Genomic DNA, 23,260 nt, shown 5'->3' on the forward strand with positions numbered 1-23,260 from the left:
GTATTGAGTACAGGAGTTGGGAGGTCATGTTGTGGCTGTACAGGATATTGGTTAGGCCAATGTTGGAATATTGCATGCAATTCCGGTCTCCTTCCTATCAGAAAGATGTCGTGAAATTTGAAAGGGTTCAGAAAAGATTTACAAGGATGTTGCCAGGGTTGGAGGATTTGAGCTATAGGGAGAGGCTGAACAGGCTGGGGCTGTTTTCCCTGGAGCGTCGAAGGCTGAGGGGTGACCTTATAGAGGTTTACAAAATTATGAGGGGCATGAATAGGATAAATAGACAAAGGCATTTCCCTGGGATTGGGGAGTCCAGAACTAGATGGCATAGGTTTAGGGTGACAGGGGAAAGATATAAAAGAGACCTTAGGGTCAACTTTTTCACGCAGAGGGTGGTACATGTATGGAATGAGCTGCCAGAGGATGTGGTGGAGGCTGGTACAATTGCAACATTTAAGTGGCATTTGGATGGGTATATGAATAGGAAGGGTTTGGAGAGATATGGGCCAAGTGCTGGCAGGTGGGACTAGATTGGGTTGGGATATCTGTTTGGCGTGGACAGGTTGGACCGAAGGGTCTGTTTCCATGCTGTACATCTCTATGACTCTGTGACTACGAAGTTGACTGCCTTTTTACGGAGCTGGAGACAAAACTCAAATATGTCTTGCAAGGTGACTTCCGACAGTAATATTTTTGCCTGACCTGCAGAGTCAAACATCTTAGAGATTGTCTTCCAGCTTCAAATATTGGTCAGGTTCAGCTCGTATTAGTATTGCCAAGCTTTTGCTTGCCTATGACTGCTCTGTCTTGCCAAAACACCTCTTAAGATTCTCTATGACGTGATCCAATCAGGCTTGTGGACATGCACTTTTTGAATTTAAAGCTGAGCCACTATTCTGCGCACCAAAGTGGAATAACAAAAGGCTTATCATTTACAGCAATCATGTGGTTCAATAGCTGTTTGAATCATCTGAACAGAACAATTAATAGTGCATGTGCATTCTGATTTACTACTACTTTTATTATTTTGATGAACAAAATTGAATTTGCACACTGTCACCTACACTCAGTCTTCATTATTCATTGATAACAATCTATATCTCCTTAAAAAATGGTGACTCGAGGACCTCCTGAATCAGATCCATAACATCACAATATTACATGGTAATAAATCGACATATCTGACAACAGCATGCTCACAATTTGATTTTCTACAAGGTGTGCATCCAAATTGTTAACAGAGCAATCAGTTCATTTAGAGCTCTACGACAATTTCAAACAATATTTGAAACAATTTAAATCAAATAGATTTTATTGAGAGTTATGGGCTTTTCACAAACATTTTGCATATTATTTTGTTGCCTGGTATATTCTAATCATTCAGTTAACTCAAAAAAAGCGTATTATAATGAAAGTCTAATCTTACACTAGTTTAAAAGAAATCCCTTCTGTATACTGATTAATGGACTTTGGCACTGACTCAGAGAGATTTTGTTGCTCTGCTTTCTGCATTCATTATTCAAAGCACATTTACAATATTTGCACAAAAACATTAACTATTTTCAGAACTATTTCAGGAAAAATGAATCTTTATTTGATTCCTTTTAAAAATAGGAGCTTTTAAGCAAGTTTGCTTCCTGAGAGGTTTATCAACAAACCATAAGCTTATTAAAAATTTATGATAGTTGTCTTAAAAGCTGTCAAGCAATTGATTAAATATCATGATCACGTTTACTGATTAAAGTACAAATGTTTTGTTGTTTTGTCTACCAAATGGTGGTGAATTATGTCAAAATTAGCAACTTCTCCATGTCAACCCTATCACTGATTATTTGCACAGGAAAAATAGTGTGGTAATTTATTTCTTAAACTTCTTTCTTTCAAATGGAGAGCAGCTAAAGGAATTTTGAGAAATATTGCACACTGGCTCCAACAATAGTTTTCTCATTCAAACCAAAGATACATTGCTTAGCAGAGTTTCCTTTGCACGATGATCAAGAGTTGATTAACAATTAGTTCTCTATTATTTTAATCATGATTGAAAAATAAAATATAGGTCCAAACTTAAATATGCATTTCTTTTTATAACAGTAAGTATTCAGATGTTTTAGGGTGTTGTTTTGGCTGTGGAAACTTGAAGTTTCACTTATGTAGAAAGCCAAGATCCCTTAGAACCATGCCAGTGTACAAATATTCCTTAAGGCTAAGTAAAATGAATAATTTGTTTGACAGTCTGATAGAAAGCAAAAGAGGTGTGTCCGATTTGTTTAGTAAAAATAGAAATATACATATACTAATTTCCTTACAAGAGATTAAAACTGTCCAAAGTAATCTTAATTCTAAACATTTTTAACAGCACAGCTTTCAAGAAACCACCCGTTAGCAGGCTGCTAACAAGTGAAAACTGGTTTTGCACCTATATTCTATGTTTTTGTACACAATGAGAAACAGCCCTACTGTTAATAATAAGGTGGCAGTGAACATGAGAGCTACGAGAAAACAAGGTCATAGAAGGGACAAACTTAGGTTCCACATGATTTGGATGTGAACGCTTGAGGTATGGTCAGTAAGTTTGCAGACCACATCAAATTTGCAAGTGTAATGGACAAGGAAGAATGTATCTCAGAGTACAACAGGATCTTGATCAGATGGGCCAATAGGCTGACAAATGGCAGATGAACTTTAATGAGATAAATGTGAGTTATTCCATTTTGGAAAGGCACTTTAGGGCAGGACTTATACACTTCATGGTAAGGTCCTGGGGAGTCTTATTGAGCAAAGAGACCTTGGAGTGCAAGTTCATAGTTCCTTGAAAGTGGAGTCACAGGTAGATAGGCTACTGAAGAAGGCATTTGGTATGCTTGGCTTTATTGGTCAGTGCATTGAATATAGGTCACATTGCAGGAATGTTTTGGCACTATTGAAACACTGTGTGCAATTCTGAGACTCCCTGCTATAGGAAGGATGTTGTGAAATGTGAAAGAGTTCAGAAAACATTTACAAGGATGTTGCCAGGGTTGGAGGGTTTGAGCTATATGGAGAGTCTGAATAGATTGGGGCTGTTTTCCCTGGAGTGAAGGCGGAAGGGTGACCTTACAGAAAGCTATAAAATCATGAAGTGCATGAATTGGGTAAATAGGCAAGGTCTTTTCCCCAAGTGTGGGATTCCAAAACTCGAGGACATAGCTCTAAGGTAAGAGGAGAAAGATTTAAAAAGGACCTAAAGGTGTAATATTTTCATGCAGAGGGTATATGAATGAGTTGCCAGAGGAAGTGGTGGAGTCTGGTACAATTAGAACATTTAAAAGGCATCTGGATAGGAACATGAATAGGAGGAGTCTAGAGGGATATGGGCCAAATGCTGGCAAATGGGATATATTTATTTTGGATATCTGGTCGACATGGATAAGTTGGACCAAAGAGTCTGTTTCCATGCTGTAGATCTCTATGACTCTGTGACTCTTGCATTATTCACTTAATAATCTGAGCTGTATTGAACTAAGGGGGTCTTCAACTGATTCTTACAGAGGAATGTGATCTGTTGTGATTCCTAACACATCCTGATGGTTGGCTGCATAAGATATAAGCTTAAGTTCTAGTGCTGTGACACTATCTCACAATTGGTAGAAGCAACTACAAAATAAAATTATCAGAATAGTTGATGCATTTTAGCATACACCATATCCAGTGTAAACAGATCAAATTAAAGGGTCTATTTTAAGATGTAATTTCTGCACAATTAAGGTAAAGACTCATCCTTAGAGTTCTGAAACTCACATTGCTTATAATCAAGAAAAATTATAAGTTTTTCATAGTAAGTTTTTGATATTCTTCATTAAATTTGTCAGGCTGTGCCAATATCATTAATCTGAACAACAAGTTCACATTCTCATTTTTCTTCCCATTTTCAAATTGACAATCATTATCATTGCAAAACTTACTTCCATTTGGTAAGGCTTCTAAAATTCTATTGATCAATCTTTGTGAAAAACGTTTGGATAGAAAATGCAAAAGTGGAACACTGACATGAACTTTGCAGTCTTAGAATTCATCAAGAAAAACGTCAGGACTATATAGTTACATTTGCTGTGAAACTGTTGGTCTTAGAATCATCATTATGTTAAACATGGCAATGATTGATTTCACAGCCATCCATTATCACAGTAGGGTGCCTGCTATAGATTACCAGTTACAAGTAGTTGTATTCCTTGTGAAGTCATAAATTCTATGCTTGTTGTTATAATGAATTCCACACTTGCATGAAATGTTTGTTTTTATGAATCATTAGAGTTTAAGGATAATGTGAATGTAATGAATAGGGTTTGTGTAATGAACGAGGGTTTTTCAACATAGTGAAGTCTGTAACATATACTTAGAAATTCCTTTTACTTGTTCTCTGCATGGGTGCTGATATCTGCCCAGAGTCCCAGCACATTATTTAAACAAGATTACCAATATATTGGACATGACAGCTTTGGCAGGATAGGCTCTAAAGAAAATATAATAACATGAACTGGTTTTAATTTGTAATGCTAAATGTTGCGCTGGACAATGTACTAGATGATTGACTGCAAAGGCATATGTATTCTGTGTTTGAAAGTATTTCCAATTTTTTATTTAAATCCTTACATTCCGAACAGGATTTTAAAAAAAATTTCAAATTCGTCATAGTAGTTGAGAAGTTACATTTTTCAAGCAAATCCAATCAATTGAGTATCCAATCAAAAGCTAATACACAAGCCGCTGCAAAATTGAGTGGTGGACCAGAGAATTGGGATTTTTTTTAGGACCCAGTGGTGGATGACTCAAAAATCAAGAAAAGGAGAAAAACTACGGCAGATATTTAAAAAGAGAGTAGCTACAGTGAGTGTGGGACCCTTGAAGGATGCAGCAGGGGGAACTGATAATTGGGAACAGGGAAATGGTAGATAATTTATACCAATTTTTTGCATTGGTCTTCATGGTGGAGGACACTGTGAAAATCCCAAAGATATCAAATAATCAACGTGCTAATGTGGGGAAAGGACTTGTTGCAGTCTCTATCCTGAAAGTCAAAGTATATCACAAACTAACGCGATTAATGCAGACAAGTCACCAGAACCCGAATCCATGGGATTTAAAGGAACTGGCTGCAAAGATAATGGAGGTATTGGTTGAAATATTCCTGAACTCATTGGGGTTCTACGTGTTTTCCGGTGGATGGGAAAACTGTTAATATACTACCCTCATTCAAGAAGAGAAGGAGCCAGAAAGCTGAACTCTAAAGACCACTGAGCCTATTATCTTATGTTGGGATAAATGCTCTCAAGACTATCATTAAGGAAGAAATAACAGGACATTTCAAAAACCTTAATACTTTCAAAAGTTGACAGGGGCAGATGGTTGTAGAAAAGGAGATGGCTGGAAAATGGGATGTCTTCAATAATGAGATAATGAGAGTCAAGAGACAGTAAGTACCTAAATAGGGTGAAAGGTAATGTAGGGAATGTTGGATGACCAGAGATATTGAGGTTTTGGACAAGAATAAGAAGGAAGCACTTATCAGGTACAGACAGGAGAAATCAAGTGATTCCCTAGAACAGTATTAAAGCAGTAGGAGTATACTTAACAGGGAAATCCGGATGGCAAAAAGGGGATGTGAGATAGCTTTCACAAATAGGGTTGAGGAGAATCCAAAGGGATTCTATAAATACACTAAGGACAAAAGGGTAACTAGGGAGAGAATAAGGCCCCTTAAAGATCAGCAAGCCAGTCTATGTGTGGAACTGCAGGAGATGGAGGAGATACCAAACAAGTATTTTGCATCAGTGTTTATTGTAGAGAAGGAGACAGAAGATAGAGAACAAAGGGAAATAAATAGCAACATCTTGAAAAATTTGCATATTATAGAGAAGGACGTGCTGGATATCTTAAAATGTATAAAGGTGAATAAATCCTCAAGACACTACAACTCTGCGGGAAGCTAGGGAAGTGATTGCTGGGTCTCTTGCTGAGATATTTGTATCATTGATAGCCACAGGCAAGGTGCCCAAAGACTGGGGGTGGCAAATGTGGCACCGCTATTTAAGAGTGTGGGAAGGAAAAGCCAGGGAACTTTAGTCGGGTAAGTCTGACATCGATGATGGGCATGTTGTTGGAGGGAATACTGAGGGACAGGATTTACATGGATTTGCAAAGGCAAAGGTTGATGACGAATAGTCAACATGGCTTTGTGAGTGTCTCACAAAGTTGATTGAGTTTTTTGAAGAAGTGACAAAGAGAATTGAGGAGGGCAGAGTGGTTGTTGTGATCTAAATGAACTTCAGTAAGGTATTTGACAAGGTTCCTTATGCTAGACTGGTAAGTCAGGTTAGGTCACATGGAATAGAGGGAGAACTAGCTATTTGGATACAGAAGTAGAATAAGATTTGGCTAAGAAGTAGAATACAGAGGGTGATGGTGCAGGGCTGCTTTTCAGAGTGAAGATCTGTGACCAGCAATGGACCACAAGGATCCGTGCTGTGTCCACTGCTTTTTGTCATTTATATAAATGATTTGGATGTGAACATAGGAGGTATAGTTACTAAGTTTTCAGATAACACTAAAATTGGAGGTGTAGTGAACAGCAAAGAAGGTTACCTCAGACTACAACAGGACCTTGATTAGATGGGCCAAGTGGCGGCAGATGGAGTTTAATTTAGATAAATGTGAGGTATTGCATTTTGGAAAGGCAAATCAGGGCAAGACTTATACACTTAATTGTAAGGTCTTGGGGAGCGTTGCTGAACAAAGACCTTGGAGTGCAAGTTCATAATTCCTTGAACGTGGAGTCACAGGGTGACGAGATAGTGAAGAAGGCATATGATGTGCTTGCTTTTATTGGTCAGTGCTTTATATAGAGGGGTTGAGAAGTCATGTTGGAGCTGTATAGGACATTAGTTGGGCCACTATTGGAATACTGTGTGCAATTCTGGTCTCCCTGATATAGGAAGGATGTTATGAAATGCGAAAGAGTTCAGAAAACATTTACAAGGATGTTGCCAGGGTTGGAGGGTTTGAGCTATAGGGAGAGTCTGAATAGATTGGGGCTATTTTCCCTGGAGTGAAGAAGGCTGGGGGGTGACCTTACAGTGAGTTATAAAATCATGAAGGGCATGAATTGGGTTAATAGGCAAGGTCTTTTCCCCAAGTGTGGGATTCCAAAACTAGAGGATATAGGTTTAAGGTGAGAGGGGAAAGATTTAAAAGGGACTTAAGGGGCAATTTTTTTCATGCAGCAGGTGGTGCTCGTCAGGAATGAGCTGCCAGAGGAAGTGGTGGAGGCAGGAACAATTAGAACATTTAAAAGTCATCTGGATGGATATATAACAATAGGCAGGGTTTACAGGGATATGGACCAAGTGCTGGCAAATAGGACCAGATTTATTTAGCATATCTGGTTAGAATGGAAAAGTTCGGCCAAAGGGTTTGTTTCTGTGCTGCATATCTCTATGACCCTATGCGTCTAATCAAACAAAGTTAACATGGTTTTATGAAAGTTCTTTGAGGATGTAACAATTAGAACTGATAAAGGGGAACCGGTAGCCGCAGTATTTTTGAATTTACAGCAGGCGTTTGATAAAGTGTCACATAAAAGGTTATTGCATAAGATAGGAGCTCACAGTATAGGGGCTAATTAAGCATTAGTTAATACAGAAGACAGAGAGTCAAGATTAACATGTCTTGTTAAGGTTGGAAAGAAATATCTAGTAGTGTGCCACTAAGTCCTCAGGTCTCAATTATTTATGATCTATATTATTCACTTGGAGGAAGGGGCAGAGATTAATCCAAATTTGGTGATGATGCAAAGGTAGGTGGGATGACATGTGATAACGAGGACATAAGGAATCTGCAGGGGGACATAGATAGTGTGATGTGGAAAGTGTGATGCCATGCACATTGACAGGAAGAATTAAAAAAGGCAGACAATTATTTAAATGGAGAGACTCCAAAACAGATGAATTGTTCTTGTGCATGAAACACATTAGATTGGCATATCGAGGCAGCAAGTAATTTAGTAAGAAAATGGAATTTTTGCTTTTATTCCTTGAAGGTGGAGTTTTAATATAGACAAGTGATGTTACATCTATCCAGAGTGTTGTTGAGGTCACACCTAGAGTACTGTGCACAAGTTTAATACCATATTTAAGGGAAAAATATATTAACATTGGAGGCAGTTCAAAAGAGATTTCCTGGACTGATCCCTGGGATGAAGAATTGACTTGTCATAAATGGCAAAATCAGTTCGGCCTTTCTTCATTTGAGCTTAGAAGATTAATGGGTGATGTTATTGAAACATGCAAGCTTCTGAGGGGTGTTTGACAGGGTAGATGTTGAATAGATGGTTCCACTAGTAGGGGAGTCTTGAGCTGAGTGACATAATCACAGATTAAGGGGAAATTCATGTAAAACTGAGGTGTAAAGGAATTTCTTTTCACAGAGGACAGTGAATGTCTGGAATTCTCTACTCCATGGAGTTGGGGAAGATGGTTAACTAAAGTATTTAAAGAGGAGGCAGACAGATTCTTGTACTATTGGGGAGTTGAGAGCTATGACGAACTGTCATGAAAGAGGCATTGAAGCCTGCAGCATATCAGCCATGGTCTCACTAAATGGTGGGGGAGGCTTGAGGAACTGAATGGTCTATTCCTGTTTATGTTCTTAGCAGAGTAAAATGAATCAGAAGCATAATTCAACAAAATGAGATATTTTAGACATTCGGACATTGATTTTGAAGAACATTTTAAGGGAGATAGAGTGGTAGAGGTGGTTAGGAGAGCATTACAAAGATTAGGGTTCTGACAATTGAAGGTATGGTTATCAAAGAAGGAATGATTAAAAGCAGAAATGTCAGAGGATGGAATTACAGGACGACAGATATCTCAGAGGACATTAAGGGTAGGAGGTGTTAAGAGATGGGCAGCTGAGGCATTGTTAAATGGGAACTAACCTAAGTCAATGCACAAGAGGTTGATAGTTGAATGGGACCAGGTGTGAGCTAATATATGGGCTGCTGAGTGTTGGATTAATTTAAGTTTATAGAAGGTAGAGGATGGCAGTCAAGTCAGTAGAACATTGGCAGAGTGAAGTCTGTAGGTAACAAAGAAGTTGATTGAAGCTTAAGTAACAAATGAGCTGAAACAGATATGGAAGTGAACAATATTATAGATGTAGGAAAGAGGTAAGATCAATATTGGGAATAGCCATCCTCAGCCTCAGACAATGACCAGGAAGGGCAATGGAATCAAGGGCCAGGGAACAGAATTTGTTTTGTGGACTGAAGGAAGTGGCTTTAGCCTATTCAATATTTAATGGGATGGAATGGCTGCTCGTTAAGGACTGGACGTTTGACAAACAGTACAGCAAAGTAAAGATAGCGAAGAGTTTGGTAGTGAGATAGAGCTGGTGCCATTGGTGCATATATGGAAACTGGTATTATAGTTCTGGGTGATCTTGGCAGGACACTCAGCACACCAATGAGAAGTAGAATGCATACAATCAATCTTTGGCAACCACAAAGGTAATTTGTGGAAATGGGGAAAAAAGGAGAGTGACTGTGAGTTCAGTCCCTTTCAGCTGGATAACTGAGAGGAGGAATTGGAGGTGGATGGTGTGTGATCAATCATGTCAAACATTGCAAACTGGAGTCAGTAAATTGAGGAGGGATTATTTAGCAAGATCACAGTCATATTGAATTTTTTTGTGACTTTGATGAGGATTATTTCAGTCCTGAGATGGGAAACAAATCTGGTTATAGAGATTCAAAGATGTAGCTATTAGAAAGATGGATTTGGATTTGTGAAACAACGGGAAGAATCTCATTTCCTTTATTTCCTATTTATCCATGCATTTTGTGTAAATTATTTTGTTTTCCCTCAAATCATTTTTAGTGAACAACTTTAAAACAAGTGGAATAGCTTGCTAAAATCAAACTGCTCTGCAAATGAAATTTGAAACGTAGAGTTCTCATTCATCAACAAAATATACCAGATCATTTTTCCCCAGGAATCTTCTTCATATTCTTGTTTAATGATTCAAACTAAGATGAAGAAATATGATTTTGTGCAAGTGCACATTCCTTCTGACAAATTTAACATGAAGCTTACTACACAAGTTTAGATTTGTTATTTCGTTTACATCTTAACCAGAAAAAAGGATGGCTTTCTTTCTTTTGAAGAGAAATGCACCCACTTCTCACCAACTCCACAATTAAGTGCTCAGCAAAAGGGTCTACAAGCAGTTTTTTTCAAATCTGAAACAATTAAGTCTCTTACATGGGCAATGAATGGACACTTAATGTCCTAACCTGGTCACCTCCTTGATCAGCTGCCTTCCTGCTGGGTTATAAAGATGTCTTGGGAACTTTTGTGGCTCTGAGTTCAACTTCCATCTGTTTCAGAGCTGTATCATAACAAGGTTGGATGGGTTGATTAAAAGCATCCAGAATGTGGTTTATTTCCCAACTAATGATCGACCTGCTGAGTTCGGGGTTGGGGGCATCTCCAATCGGCCCCTTCAGTATTCTCTCTCACCTCCAAATATAAAAGACTTAATCTTCTTTCTGCTGGACCCACCAAGAATCAGACTTTGACTGTGAGGCTTTAGGACTTGGATGTGGCCAAGCTCTAATTGGCTGGCAGCCTTAGGTGATAGATCCCTAGTGTATGGGGTGAGATGTTCACCTCTTGCTCTTAATGACTGGCAAGAGATTCTCACCAGTGGGGTCATTATGTTAATCACACTTCGGAGAGAAAGGAAAAATAGTTGCCAAAAGACTTGAAAACAATGTGAATTGATGGTTATTGTTTAACCAAACTCGATATCAGCATTTCCTTTATCCATGTTTCAGTTGAGACTGTAATCAGTTGTTGACATTTTAGTGGAGTAACTGAAGCAGTAATCTAAATAATGATATTCAGACAACATCATGAATTAATCCACTGCCATAATTTGCAGATGAACCTTGACATTTAATTATTTTCTTTGAACTAATTCCAGGGTATCTGTTAGTCACAATCAAAGAGCAGAGTTATGCAACAGACCTGCTCCTGTTGAAATGGTGTAGGATAGGCAGCAAACTCTCACCTCTGGCAGGGAAAGTGGACCTCTGCCTAGGTACTCTCTACAGCTGTCTTTTAATATTCACAGTGAGCCAAATGACCCTCAACACACTAAACAATAACTGTATTGAAGGTAAAGTTTGAAAAGATATATTTCAGTTGTTATGTAAATACATATCTCATTCAGGTTTTTGGAAAGATACTTTCTTTGTTGTGATTTGGATCACTTAAAATATGTTACAAAGTTTGGGTTGATACAAAGTCAAAATTAATTTGCAAAGATGTGAACGAGCATACCACTCTGTAACTTCAATGGTGTGCCTTTACTATGTTTAACAGATAGCATTGATGTTTCATGATGCCCCATGGTGAAATGTGAAAATGTTCAGCCATTATGATCATTATGATTTCCTGAGAGTGATTTGGGTGGGAAGTATGCATTGTCTAGAAAAGGACTAACAGATTTGTTACATTTTGAGACTAGAAACAGCTGGAAAACAATAATTGATGGAATGAAAAACATTTTTGTCACTGCAGCAATCTGATCATTTCAACTATATTATTTTGCCACTAATTAAGATTGCTTCTCTTTTAATTACTATAAGAGCATTGGTTAGAAGTAGAATCACATAAGCCTCAGTTGTGTTGAAACTTATATTTCTGGAGGGATGAGATTTGCCTTTAATTCCAAAACTTTTACATATATTCAGGAAAATAGGGGCTTTCTGGGAATTTAATAAATATTACAGCTTAGAATTTTTTGCCAACTTTCAAATCCAGAAACCATTAAATTATTGTCAAATACAAGGTTTTAACAGCTCCAAGATATCAAAGCTCTTATCTTTCACTGGAAATATGCAAATTAAACCCAAGAAGAAATAACATGAAAAAAATCCTTCCATGTATGAAATAATTTCCCTCTTTTCTCAGATTGGCTTTATTTCTGATTAAAAAGGGTTGTTAGTAAGTGTTGGACGAGGCTGCATGCATTAACCATCAAAACAGAATCTGTATTAAAATAAAGGAAAATTTAAGGGTTGTTAATGAGTTTGTCTCAATCATATGATGACCTGGGTTACAGGCATTTTTAACACCTGTAACCAGTTAAACATCTCATTTTCTGATTTGTGAAGTGTACTTTGATTGGACATTTTCTGCCAATTGTATTTTTTCCCATTTGTGTCAGTACATGTCAAGAAACTATGAGTTAAGAATAGCATTTTAATAAGAAGGTTGGACCCATGCCTTGAAATCCTCAGTGCTTGGGAGCCTCCTGTGAAGCACTTCTGTGATCTTTCCTCCGGCATTTGTAGTGGTTCGAATCTGTCTTTTCCGGTTGTCAGTTCCAGCTGTCCGCTGCAGTGGTCGGTATATTGGGTCCAGGTCGATGTGCTTATTGATCGAATCTGTGGATGAGTGCCATGCCTCTAGGAATTCCCTGGCTGTTCTCTGTTTGGCTTGTCCTATAACAGTAGTGTTGTCCCAGTCAAATTCATGTTGTTTGTCATCTGTGTGTGTGGCTACTAAGGATAGCTGGTCGTGTCGTTTCGTGGCTAGTTGGTATTCATGGATGTGGATCATTAGCTGTCTTCCTGTTTGTCCTATGTAGTGTTTTGTGCAGTCCTTGCATGGAATTTTGTACGCTACATTGGTTTTGCTCATGCTGGGTATTGGGTCCTTCTTGGACATCATCAGAAATATACACATAGACAAGGAAGAAACCATGGTCTCATTCGATGTAACAGCACTGTTCACCTCTACCGACAAAACCCTAGCCAGAGAAACAATAGCCAACCTGCTGGACATACACAACAGACAACAGGACATTGAACCTATCAACAAAGATGGCATACTCAAACTACTGGACCTGTGCCTCACAACACACTTCACATTCAACAACCAAATATATGAACAAATCAACGGCACACTCATGGGCTCACCCATCTCTGGACTCATAGCAGAAGCGGTAATGCAAAGATTAGAACAAACAGTCTTACCGCAAATTCAACCCAAACTCTGGGTCAAATATGTGGATGACGCCTTTGTAATCATTAAAAACACAGAAATAGAGAACACACACTAGATCATCAACGCCACACTCACAGGAATCAGAGGAAGAAAAAGACAACCAACTCCCATTCCTAGACGTGATGGTACAGAGAACACCGAACGGAGAATTCACCACAAAGGTATACAGGAAAGCCACACACACAGACCAAGTCCTAAACTACAAAAGCAACCACAACAACACACACAAGAGAAGTTGCATCAAGACACTATTCAAAAGGGCCACAACACAATGCAGTACAGCAGAACTGCAAAAAGAGGAAGAAGAACACCTATACAATGTATTCGCCAAAAACGGATACCCGCGAAATTTCATCAACAGATGCCTAAGGGAAAGACAATGGAATGAGGACATGCCACAACCCAAAGGACTAGCCATACTACCATACATCAAGAGCATTTCTGAACTGACAGCCAGACTACTGCGACCACTAGGACTCACAACACCACACAAACCAACAGCCACTCTCAGACAACAACTCACCAGAACGAAGAATCCAATACCCAGCATGAGCAAAACCAATGTAGTGTACAAGATCCCATGCAAGGACTGCACAAAACACTACATAGGACAAACAGGAAGACAGCTAACGATCCACATCCATGAACACCAACTAGCCATGAAACGACACGGCCAGCTATTCTTAGTAGCCACACACACAGATGACAAGCAACATGAATTCAACTGGGACAACATTACTATTACAGGGCAAGCCAAACAGAGAACAGCCAGAGAATTCCTAGAGGCATGACACTCATCCACAGATTGGATCAATAAGCACATCGACCTGGACCCAATATACCAACCACTGCAACGGACAGCTGGAACTGACAACCGGAAGTGGCAGATTCAAACCACTACAAATGTCGGAGGAAACACCACAGAAGCATTTCACAGGAGGCTCCCAAGCACTGAGGATGTCACCTAGACAGGGGACGAAATGTCTGCAACACAAATTCCAAGCTCGGCGAACAGAACCACAACAACGAGCACCCGAGCTACAAACCTTCTCACAAACTTTGACCATGCCTTGAGTTTTACATTTCCTAAACTAACTATATCTTTAAAATTACTAGGAAGAAATTCTGCATTGTTCCAGAAATAGTTGCATGGATTTTGCGATAGTAATGACAGCACAATCATCAGTATTTACTGTCCTCTTAAACTCAGAGCAACCTCTGGAATCTGCACAGTTGCAACTATATATTAAAGCCCAGAAACCGCTGACAGTGATTCTTCCCTTCCCTATTGGATGCACTGTTGAAGTTACACTGGAGTGTAATGACGAAGAATCAATTGAACTGCTGAAAAATTATGGTTTTAGTCTTGATGTCAACAAAAACCCTTGAAAACGTTGAATCTTGTGAGCAAGACGCAACTGAGATTTTAACTGTGTATTAAATTCATAATTCTGAATAGCCTCACTAGTCCTTAAAAAAGAATCTATATATTTGTGGAACACCAAACTTCTCAAATATGACAAAGAATTCAAACTTTTCAAAAATTTATATTTAAATGCTTCCTGTGATATTTTATTTCCACCTTAACTCCATGTGTATTACCTAATCATTTTTGTTCACTGGAGAATTGAAATATAAAGTGAAAAAAATGTACGTTTTCCTTTATGGCATTTTGTGTAACTCATCATTTTAAAATCTAAGAAAATAAATGAACATCATAAATGTATTAATAGTATAAAACCTGTTTATTTTCAAGACAAAGCTAAGTTTTTGGTATAACAGCTTTGACAAAAAAAATTGAGGAATCCAAATGCAGGATCAGATGTTTCTTGCCAGTGCACCCTGCTTAGATGTCATCGTAGCATTTAGTGGTTCTTACTGCTGTCTACCAGAATACGTGTGAATGGTCTGAACATAGATACGTTGAAATAGACTCATCAACCTCTTAAGATTGGAGTAAAAATTTGGCAGTCAGCTTTGCTTTGAACACAAAGGTATTACTGTGTTTTTATAACAAAAGATAACCAGGACCATCAAAACTGCGTTAAAACCCAAGGAGGTAGAAGACACAACAACGTTTATTGTAGTTCATTGCTTGATGTGGGTATTGTTATCTACAGCCTCGTTTTTTTACATTCATTCTTATCTGATTTTGGAAGCAATGTCCTTGAATGGTTTCAAGTGTATTGAGGCAATATTTGTTTATTGAGCATGTGAATGTTATCCTGTTTTCCTGTCTGGTTACAGTCTACTATTACATGATTTGCTTTCTCTAATTCTGCCATGAATTAAATAGCACCTCTTTATCTTTATGCGATGCTTCTGCAAATTAAACTAGTCAAATGCAAAGAAAGATCATTTGGTCATTCTGCTCCCTTAATAGCACAACCATCTTGTTTATACAGAAGGTTATTTTTGTCAATATTTAATGCATGTACATGTCAACTGCATTAACTGCAGTAACAAGTGCTCAAGAAAATATAATTGCTTTGCTGGAGATAGAATAATTTGCAGAATGTGAACAGCTTAAAAAAGTGACAATTTGCAAATAGGTTAATTGGTCCCTATAAAATGCTTCAGTCAAGGGTCCCTATAGAAAGTTGGAATTGAAGACAGTTTACATTTCTGTACTCTCAGCATTTCTTCAAACACTGCTCTATTTGCATTATACATATTTTCTAATCAATCTGTTCAGAAGTGTTATGACGGAGAGCTCAGGAGGAGATGGAACCTGAACCCAGGTTTTCTAGCTCAGAGGGAGGGATACTTTCACTGACACACATGTGCCCCTAATTGTATTTAAAAGCATATACGAGCTACGTTGTACATTTAGTCATGAAAATGTAATGACCAGTGTGTTAAAGATTTGTGCACTGTTAGATTATAAATTGTAGGTAGAAAAACAGTCTCTTTTATCTGTCAAGCTGAAATTAAATAAAAGCTGACAAAGGCAATATTCATTGGATTTTCATATTTCATTGTAATTATGAAATGTGACTTTTAATATGAATAGCATGAATTCAGTTTTATTTAGTACAAAAGTACAGGTTTAATCTTACGTAATGCTTTTCACATCACAAGAGTGAGATTTGTGGTCACAAAGAATGTAAAAAATTTGTAAGCTTATTCAAATACATGGATGTATGTTTAAGAACCAAAATAATAATCTCATGATTAATGGGTGGACATTTGACAGGTATTATGACAACTGTAAAACAAACGTTGCTAAAGACAGATGACACAGGGGTCAAGCAATTCTAATTTGTAATTATTAGTTGCAATTCTAGATAACTTACAGTGATTGGAGATTGGGAAGGTCCCATAATGCCTCACTGGGGAGCCTCTTCAGCTGGTTATTTTGTAGCATTCTATTGAAAAGAGAGTTAAAATTATTATTTTGATGTCCAAAATAAGACAAATATTTCATACCTCAGGTTTCTCTGAAACTTTTTTCTCAAATTAGATATCAAATCAAAATACAAAATTTGAATAGGCTGTTCAGGGAAAGAGAGCTTCTGAGCACATATGAAATAAAAATTGGTTGTGGCCCATTTTTCGTCCAGTAATGAGTGCATACCTGGATAAGCATTCCCTACCTAGTGATCCGCAAGGTCTTCAGTACACCTTGTAGAGGATCGGGGAATTACCACAATACCCCTGGGTCTACCTACGTACGCCGTGTACAGACTTCAAGAGCTGGAATTTCAATCTGGGTTTAGGAATCTGAAATTGGAGCAAGTTCCGTATTCTGACCTTGGAGGGCTTGTTGCAACCAGACCCACTTGGATTTTTTAAAGACTGATTTACAGCAGGGAGTCTGCTGCTGTCAGATTAAGGACGTTTTCCACTTCTGTACGTTGGCCCTCCAACACTCTCATATTGCCAGCCTCACCTGGCAATTTCTGATGAATGGAGTAAAAGTGTTCAAACTGGAGTGCCGTTGGAAACAAAGCTCAACATTTTTTTACAGTTAATTTTACTTTTAGCATTCACTTTATATGAGAGATTATGCAGGTGGTTATTATTGGTATTGGAGTCCTTCACAGAAAGTAATGCAGCCCAACCCATCTTCCATTTTCCTGATGTGAGCCCACTGTAACCCGGCAATCCACACTGCAGGCTAGATACCTCAGCAGACTGAATCTAGTCCCTGTAATTGGCTGTAATATCCAGCTTAAAGGCATGTAATCATTCCAAATGTGACTCAGACTCTCCAAAAATGTCTTGCACTTGGGATTGTGATATCAAACTGGTACACATTTGTGCAACAGATCCCAACTTAGACTTAACGTTCAACCCAGAGGTTGCTGTCAGTTTGACGAATGCTGACAGTTTTGTTGCTATTAAAACAGCAATGTCTCAGCTATTGAAAGATCCACAAATGGTTTTCCCTCTTTTACTCATTCAAGACAAAGATAACTATGCTTATCATTATGAGTGTATACCAGGGTTCCAGTGGGTACACAGCTGAGGCTGACTTGGGAGGTCTGCTGAAAATAGGAAAGGCACCACAGTCCACTGAGTTCTGGAAGAGCTGCTGGCTTGGTATTATTAGATAAGATTAGATTACTTACAGTGTGGAAACAGGCCCTTCGGCCCAACAAGTCCACACCGACCCGCCGAAGCGCAACCCACCCATACCCCGTACCTAACACTAGGGGCAATTTAGCATGGCCAATTCACCTGACCCGCACATCTTTGTGACTGTGGGAGGAAACCAGAGCACCCAGAGGAAACCCACGCAGACACGGGGAGAACGTGCAAACTCCACACAGAGAGTCACCTGAGGCGGGAATTGAACCCAGGCCCCTGATGCTGTGAGGCAGCAGTGCTAACCACTGTGCCACCATGCCGCCCATTATCTCTCCTTGTACTTTCTCTCTGCCTTTGAAATCTGCTTACTTTTGAGGATATTTCATTTATTTCATCACACCAAGGGAATTTCTCCAAAGACTTGAAGTCGATCAGGAAGGCTTCAAATTTAAGTTTGTTCCAAGTCAATCTGATCTCAGTCAAAGCAGTTGAAAAGAAACACCAAACTCAAACTCCGGATTAGATAAAGGGAAGAACAAAGTGGGATTGGATTTGAGTTCTGGGTTGAAATAGTATTGACTCAAAGATAGTCCAACTGGATTGTCCTCAAAGTAAGCAGTCTGACAATAAGCATTGTTTAAGTTTTTCCACAAAAAAATGGCAGTGTAAAATGAGGAAATCCAGCACTGAGCAATATCCTGTACTCCATTAGAGTCATAGAGATGTGCAGCACAGAAACAAACCCTCGGTTCAACTCATCCATGCCGATCAGTTACCCCACTCCAATCTAATCTCACTTACTTCCATAGAATCTTACAATCCCTACAGTGTAGAAACAAGCCCTTTGGCCCAGCAAGTCTACACCAACCCACTGAAGAGTATCCCACCTAAACCCATTCCCCATTACTATATATTTACCCCAGACTAATGCACCTAACCTACACATCCTTGAACACGATGGGCATTTCATCTGATCTGCACATCTTTGGATTGTAGGAGGAAACCAGAGCACCCAGAGTAAACCCATGCACAAGTTGGGAGAACGCGCAAACTTCACACAGACAGTCGCCCGAGGCTGGAATTGAACCCGGGTCCCTGGCGTTGTAAGGCAGCAGTGCTAACCTCTGAACTACCATGCTGCCCCTGGCAACTTATTCCACATGCACCATACACGCAAGAAGTTGCCCATTAGGACCCCTTTCTTTCAATCTTTCCCCTCGCACCCAAAACCTATGCCCTTTAGTTCTGGACTCCCTAAACATGCCCTCATGATTTTCCAAGTCTCTATAAGGTCACCCCTCAGCCTCAAATCTCCAGGGAAAACAGCCCCAGCCTATTCAACTTCTCCCTGCAGCTCAAATTATCCAACTCTGGCAACATAAAAATCACACAACACCAGCGTATAGTCCAACAGGTTTATTTAGAAGCACTTGCTTTCGGAGCGCTGCTTCTTCATCCAACACAACCACCTGATGAAGGAGCAGTGCTCTGAAAGCTAGTGCTTCCAAATAAACCTGTTGGACTATAAGCTGGTGTTGTGTGATTATTAACTTTGTACATCGCAGTCCAACACAGGCACCTCCAAATCATGTCCATTCTGAAGGGGAGATATACAGAAAAAATACCAGGAAATCAGAAAGTGGTTGAAAACCAAGGCATAAATTCTGCAGAATTTATATGGATGGAAATCTGTCCAAGAGGATCATTTGCTTTTCATAGAATCAGCCTGATTTTCATTCCATCGCCTTCTCTGGAGATTTTGACTATCTTTTGCCAAAGTTACATTGGGAGATCAAGAGAACACCCATTGAAATTACTGGCATATGTTTATTTCCCTTAGGGCTAATCTTCACTCTGCTATCTCAGGTTTTGTAGAGATTACATAATTACAATGAATTGACTGCTTTTAAAGGTTAGATCATATTTAGGCATCAATTTCTTTGAACTTAACAAATAATTATAGAGTTGTAGCGTATCAAAGAAGCAGAAAGAAGCTCAATGTCCAACCTAGGATATACATTACTTTTATTATTTAAGCACAAGTTTTGTCAACACGAACGAAGCAGGAAATATGTTGAAACCATACATAAACCTGGTGCCTGTATGTCGTGGAAGGAGTGCTTTGAACATTACCTTCAAGCAACCATTTCATGGAGTTTTATTGAATGAATTTATCATAAGCTGAACTGGATCTTAATATTCTGAATTTCTACAAGACAGTTTCGTTTCACTGCAGAATCTCAGGTTTTAACTTGCTGATTTTTCAGATTGTCCTTCCTATTCTCCATTCTCAAGTCATCTTTTTCCTGATGCCATATCTGTATAAGCTAAATTCCTTCTAAGTCTATTTGCCGTAACCCTGGTGCATGCCCATTACTTATAGATCCTTCTCTTCCCTCTGTTGGCCCCACTTTGACTCTTTTTCAACTATGTCCTGATCAATTGGTCACATTGTGATGCAATGTTTCAGTTTTCTGGTTTAAAGTACTTTGCCCTGACACCTCCAGTAATGCTAATGTATTGCTAATTCTCTGTCTTCATACTTTCCTGTCACTATCCTAAGCTTGAGTAAATCAGTACCTATCCCTCTCTGTCTGTTTAAGCGTTCTACAGAGAGCCTATAGAGGTACCAGTTGTTGCCTCCATACAAGCATTACCTCAATCATTCTTCTTCTCATGATAGCTTGTGGTAGCTTTGCCAATTTGCTTCAAATCCAGCTCACCCCACTAGACCATGTTTGGACTCTGACAGCAAAACAAGAATTTTCACCCCTTTCTATAGTTCCATCTAGATTGTTCATTCACAAAGTATTTGGTATTCAAAACTTGTTGTAGATGTTTGCACTGGAATCCAGTTGCTTTTAGATATTTTCTAATTAACCTGTTTCGAGATGTTATTGCACACCCCAGTTGCAGGTGGGACAGGAACCCAGGTTTCCTGGCTCAGATGTGGATTCTACCACTATGCCATTAAGATCATTCTTCTAATGTAAACTTGTTTTACAGGTTGTTAACATTTTGTCCCTCACAAATATCTCCCCATCTTTTTATTACTCGCACCACCCAACTTGTTGCATTGATGGTGAGGTAGATATATACAACTCAACCCTTAATCCGTCCTTGTGTTTTTCAAGTACATTCTCCTTCTTTAAACACCACACTTACCCTATTCCCTTGCCATGTCTTTTGAATCAGCATCAAGGTTTCTCAATGCAATAGTCTCCCTCCTTTTCTTCCTCAGCTTTTGTGTTGAGAAGCTCTTGATCCTCTTTGACTTAAATCCTCATCCCAGTTCTCTGAAGTCTTTCCACTGAATTAATTGCAAACCTCCCAAACCTCCCCCTTCACATACATTCACAGCCTACCACTTGATCCTTGTCATCATCCATTAATTCCTATTATTTTGATCGCTGGCCAGGTTATGTCTCAACCACTTTTAAATCTAACGTTGCTGCTGACATGTGGGTCTGTTTCCACTGCATGTTGTTGCCACCACAATTTTCTCCAGATATTGGTAAGTCTAAAGTCATCCTTTTACTTATAGAGCACAGAAACAGGCTCTTTGGCCCACCATGTCTCCCATTATCAACACTGCATTTTTTGCCACTAATTCTCTGTTCTTCCTGGTGTTAAATGTGGATCAATCAAGAGCAGTCTCACCTCTGACGTGCATGCAAGACATACATGAGAAAAGTGATCAGCTCCTTCATGGGCACCATCACAAGTGTCATCTTTTGGCCATTAAGCTGAGGCCATGCCTGCTCTCTCAGGTCAATATAAAAGATCTTATGGCATTTCAAAAAAAGAGCCAGGGAACCTGCCCCAGATGTCCTGGTCAATATTTATCACATCGATCAATATCACATTTCTGATGTGGGAGCTTCCAATATGCAACCCAGTGACTATATTTGCTGTGAGTAAAATGTGACAATGTTTTAAAAGTACTTTATTGACTGTGAGTTGCTTTGGGATGTTCTTTACTTGTGAAAGGTGCTATATTCAACTCCTATTTCTCCACATCATAGAACCACCCTAATTACTTTCTTAAAATATCATTTTCTGCCAGATTTGAAGTCACATTGATTGGGTTTAAGTTACTTATACATTGAATATGTGACCATATCATAACTTTTGAGGTTTACTAAATTAGTGATTTGGATCAGTGTTTTGTTAATTTCTAAAGACATAGATAATTCTTGCTTTGTTGAACAAACACCTAGCGAGGTGCATGTGTTGAAATAGCTTTCAGATATGTCTAATAACTTGTTGAATGCTTAAATTAAACCAAAAACTTAATTGTTCTTTTCTTTCACACCTCTTAATTTCTACATCAAATTTATTAAATTGTCTTTTTTTTCAAATCACTCCATGCCCTCACCAAAGGCAATTTCCGTTATCTTTTCTCAGAGGTGTCTATATTCCTCAAATTCTGGCATTTTGCTCATCCCCAGCTTTAATTACTGTACCAGTGCACCACCAAGGCATTAATCTCTGTAATTCTCTTCTTAATCCGCCGACTCTCTATCTTACGTTTCTTCTATAAGATACTGCTCAAAACCTCTCTGAATAAGTTTTGGTTTTCTGTCCATGTGTCTCCGTATGCAACTCAGTATTGTAATTTTCTTTGCCTGTTTGTGAAGTATCTTGGAATATTTTAGTATGTTGAAGGCACTGCATAAATACAGGTAGTCTTAAAAGTAACACGTTGGAAAATGGAATCACAAATGTAAATAAAATAGTCCAAAAATTTCACCAAAAATCTTATAGTTTATCTCTCAAATGCAAAGGAGGATATGATGGAAGATTTGAAATTTTAATTTCACGATAAATAATGCCCTGCAGATTCCAATATAGACTGAAAGCATCCTTTTACTTAAATCTCCAGCTAGCTGTCCGACATCAAATAGTGGTAACAAAAATGAAAAATGCTTGTTGCTTCAATTTGGAATTGCCGAGAAACTTCTGGAGAGCAAATGTATTGTACGAAGTCAATGGTAATGAATCAAACTGAAGCACTCTTTAGTTTTTATATCAACAACAAATGTTTAAAGAAGTGAAGAATGTGTCTTTATTATTGCCAGACACAATGAAACCAGAGATGTGTCACATTACTTTGGAAAAAGGTTTAAAAAATTTAGATAACTTGCCAATGCAGTTTTTAAGAGCCTTTCTATAATAAATTAAATTTTATTTCTGAAGTTACAATGATAGCAAACTGGAATATTCTACAAGAACACTTGCACAATACATTGTACCTAATCGTTTAAACTTTGGCCTTAAATGCAGTTTCCCTTGAAAGCTGGGGAAAAAAAAGATAAAATATATTAATTAAACAACTTCTTTTCTGCCTCCTCTGACAGCAGTAGCTAATTCTCTCTAATGCTGAACCATTAGGATTCTTTTTTCACCAAGTACTACCAAAATGAATGAAGGTTTACTTAGCTAACAAGAGAAGTGAAATAAATGGAAAAGCTGAATTTATCCTGGGCACACTCCCTCTGGGATACCGAAACAGATTTAAGTTCACTGGACCTATCTTGGAGTCCCTGCTTAAATGTTTCTGTAATTGGTTTTCTGAAGTGAATACGTCTTTATCAGTTGTGGCTTAAGTTTGAAAAGTC

General features: G+C 38.5%; 1 protein-coding gene across 3 annotated transcripts in view; it reads right to left on the reverse strand.

Moving 5' to 3' along the window:
* Positions 1-23,260, reverse strand: part of LOC132828202 (leucine-rich repeat-containing G-protein coupled receptor 6) — a 264,676-nt gene that overhangs the window by 88,363 nt on the left and 153,053 nt on the right. For all 3 annotated transcript variants that reach the window (XM_060845144.1, XM_060845146.1, XM_060845147.1), the window contains one exon: positions 16,403-16,474. In XM_060845144.1, the coding sequence (XP_060701127.1) occupies positions 16,403-16,474 (72 nt within the window). The remainder of the gene's footprint in view (positions 1-16,402; positions 16,475-23,260) is intronic.

Source organism: Hemiscyllium ocellatum, chromosome 26, assembly GCF_020745735.1.
Source record: "Hemiscyllium ocellatum isolate sHemOce1 chromosome 26, sHemOce1.pat.X.cur, whole genome shotgun sequence".
NCBI lineage: Eukaryota > Metazoa > Chordata > Chondrichthyes > Orectolobiformes > Hemiscylliidae > Hemiscyllium > Hemiscyllium ocellatum.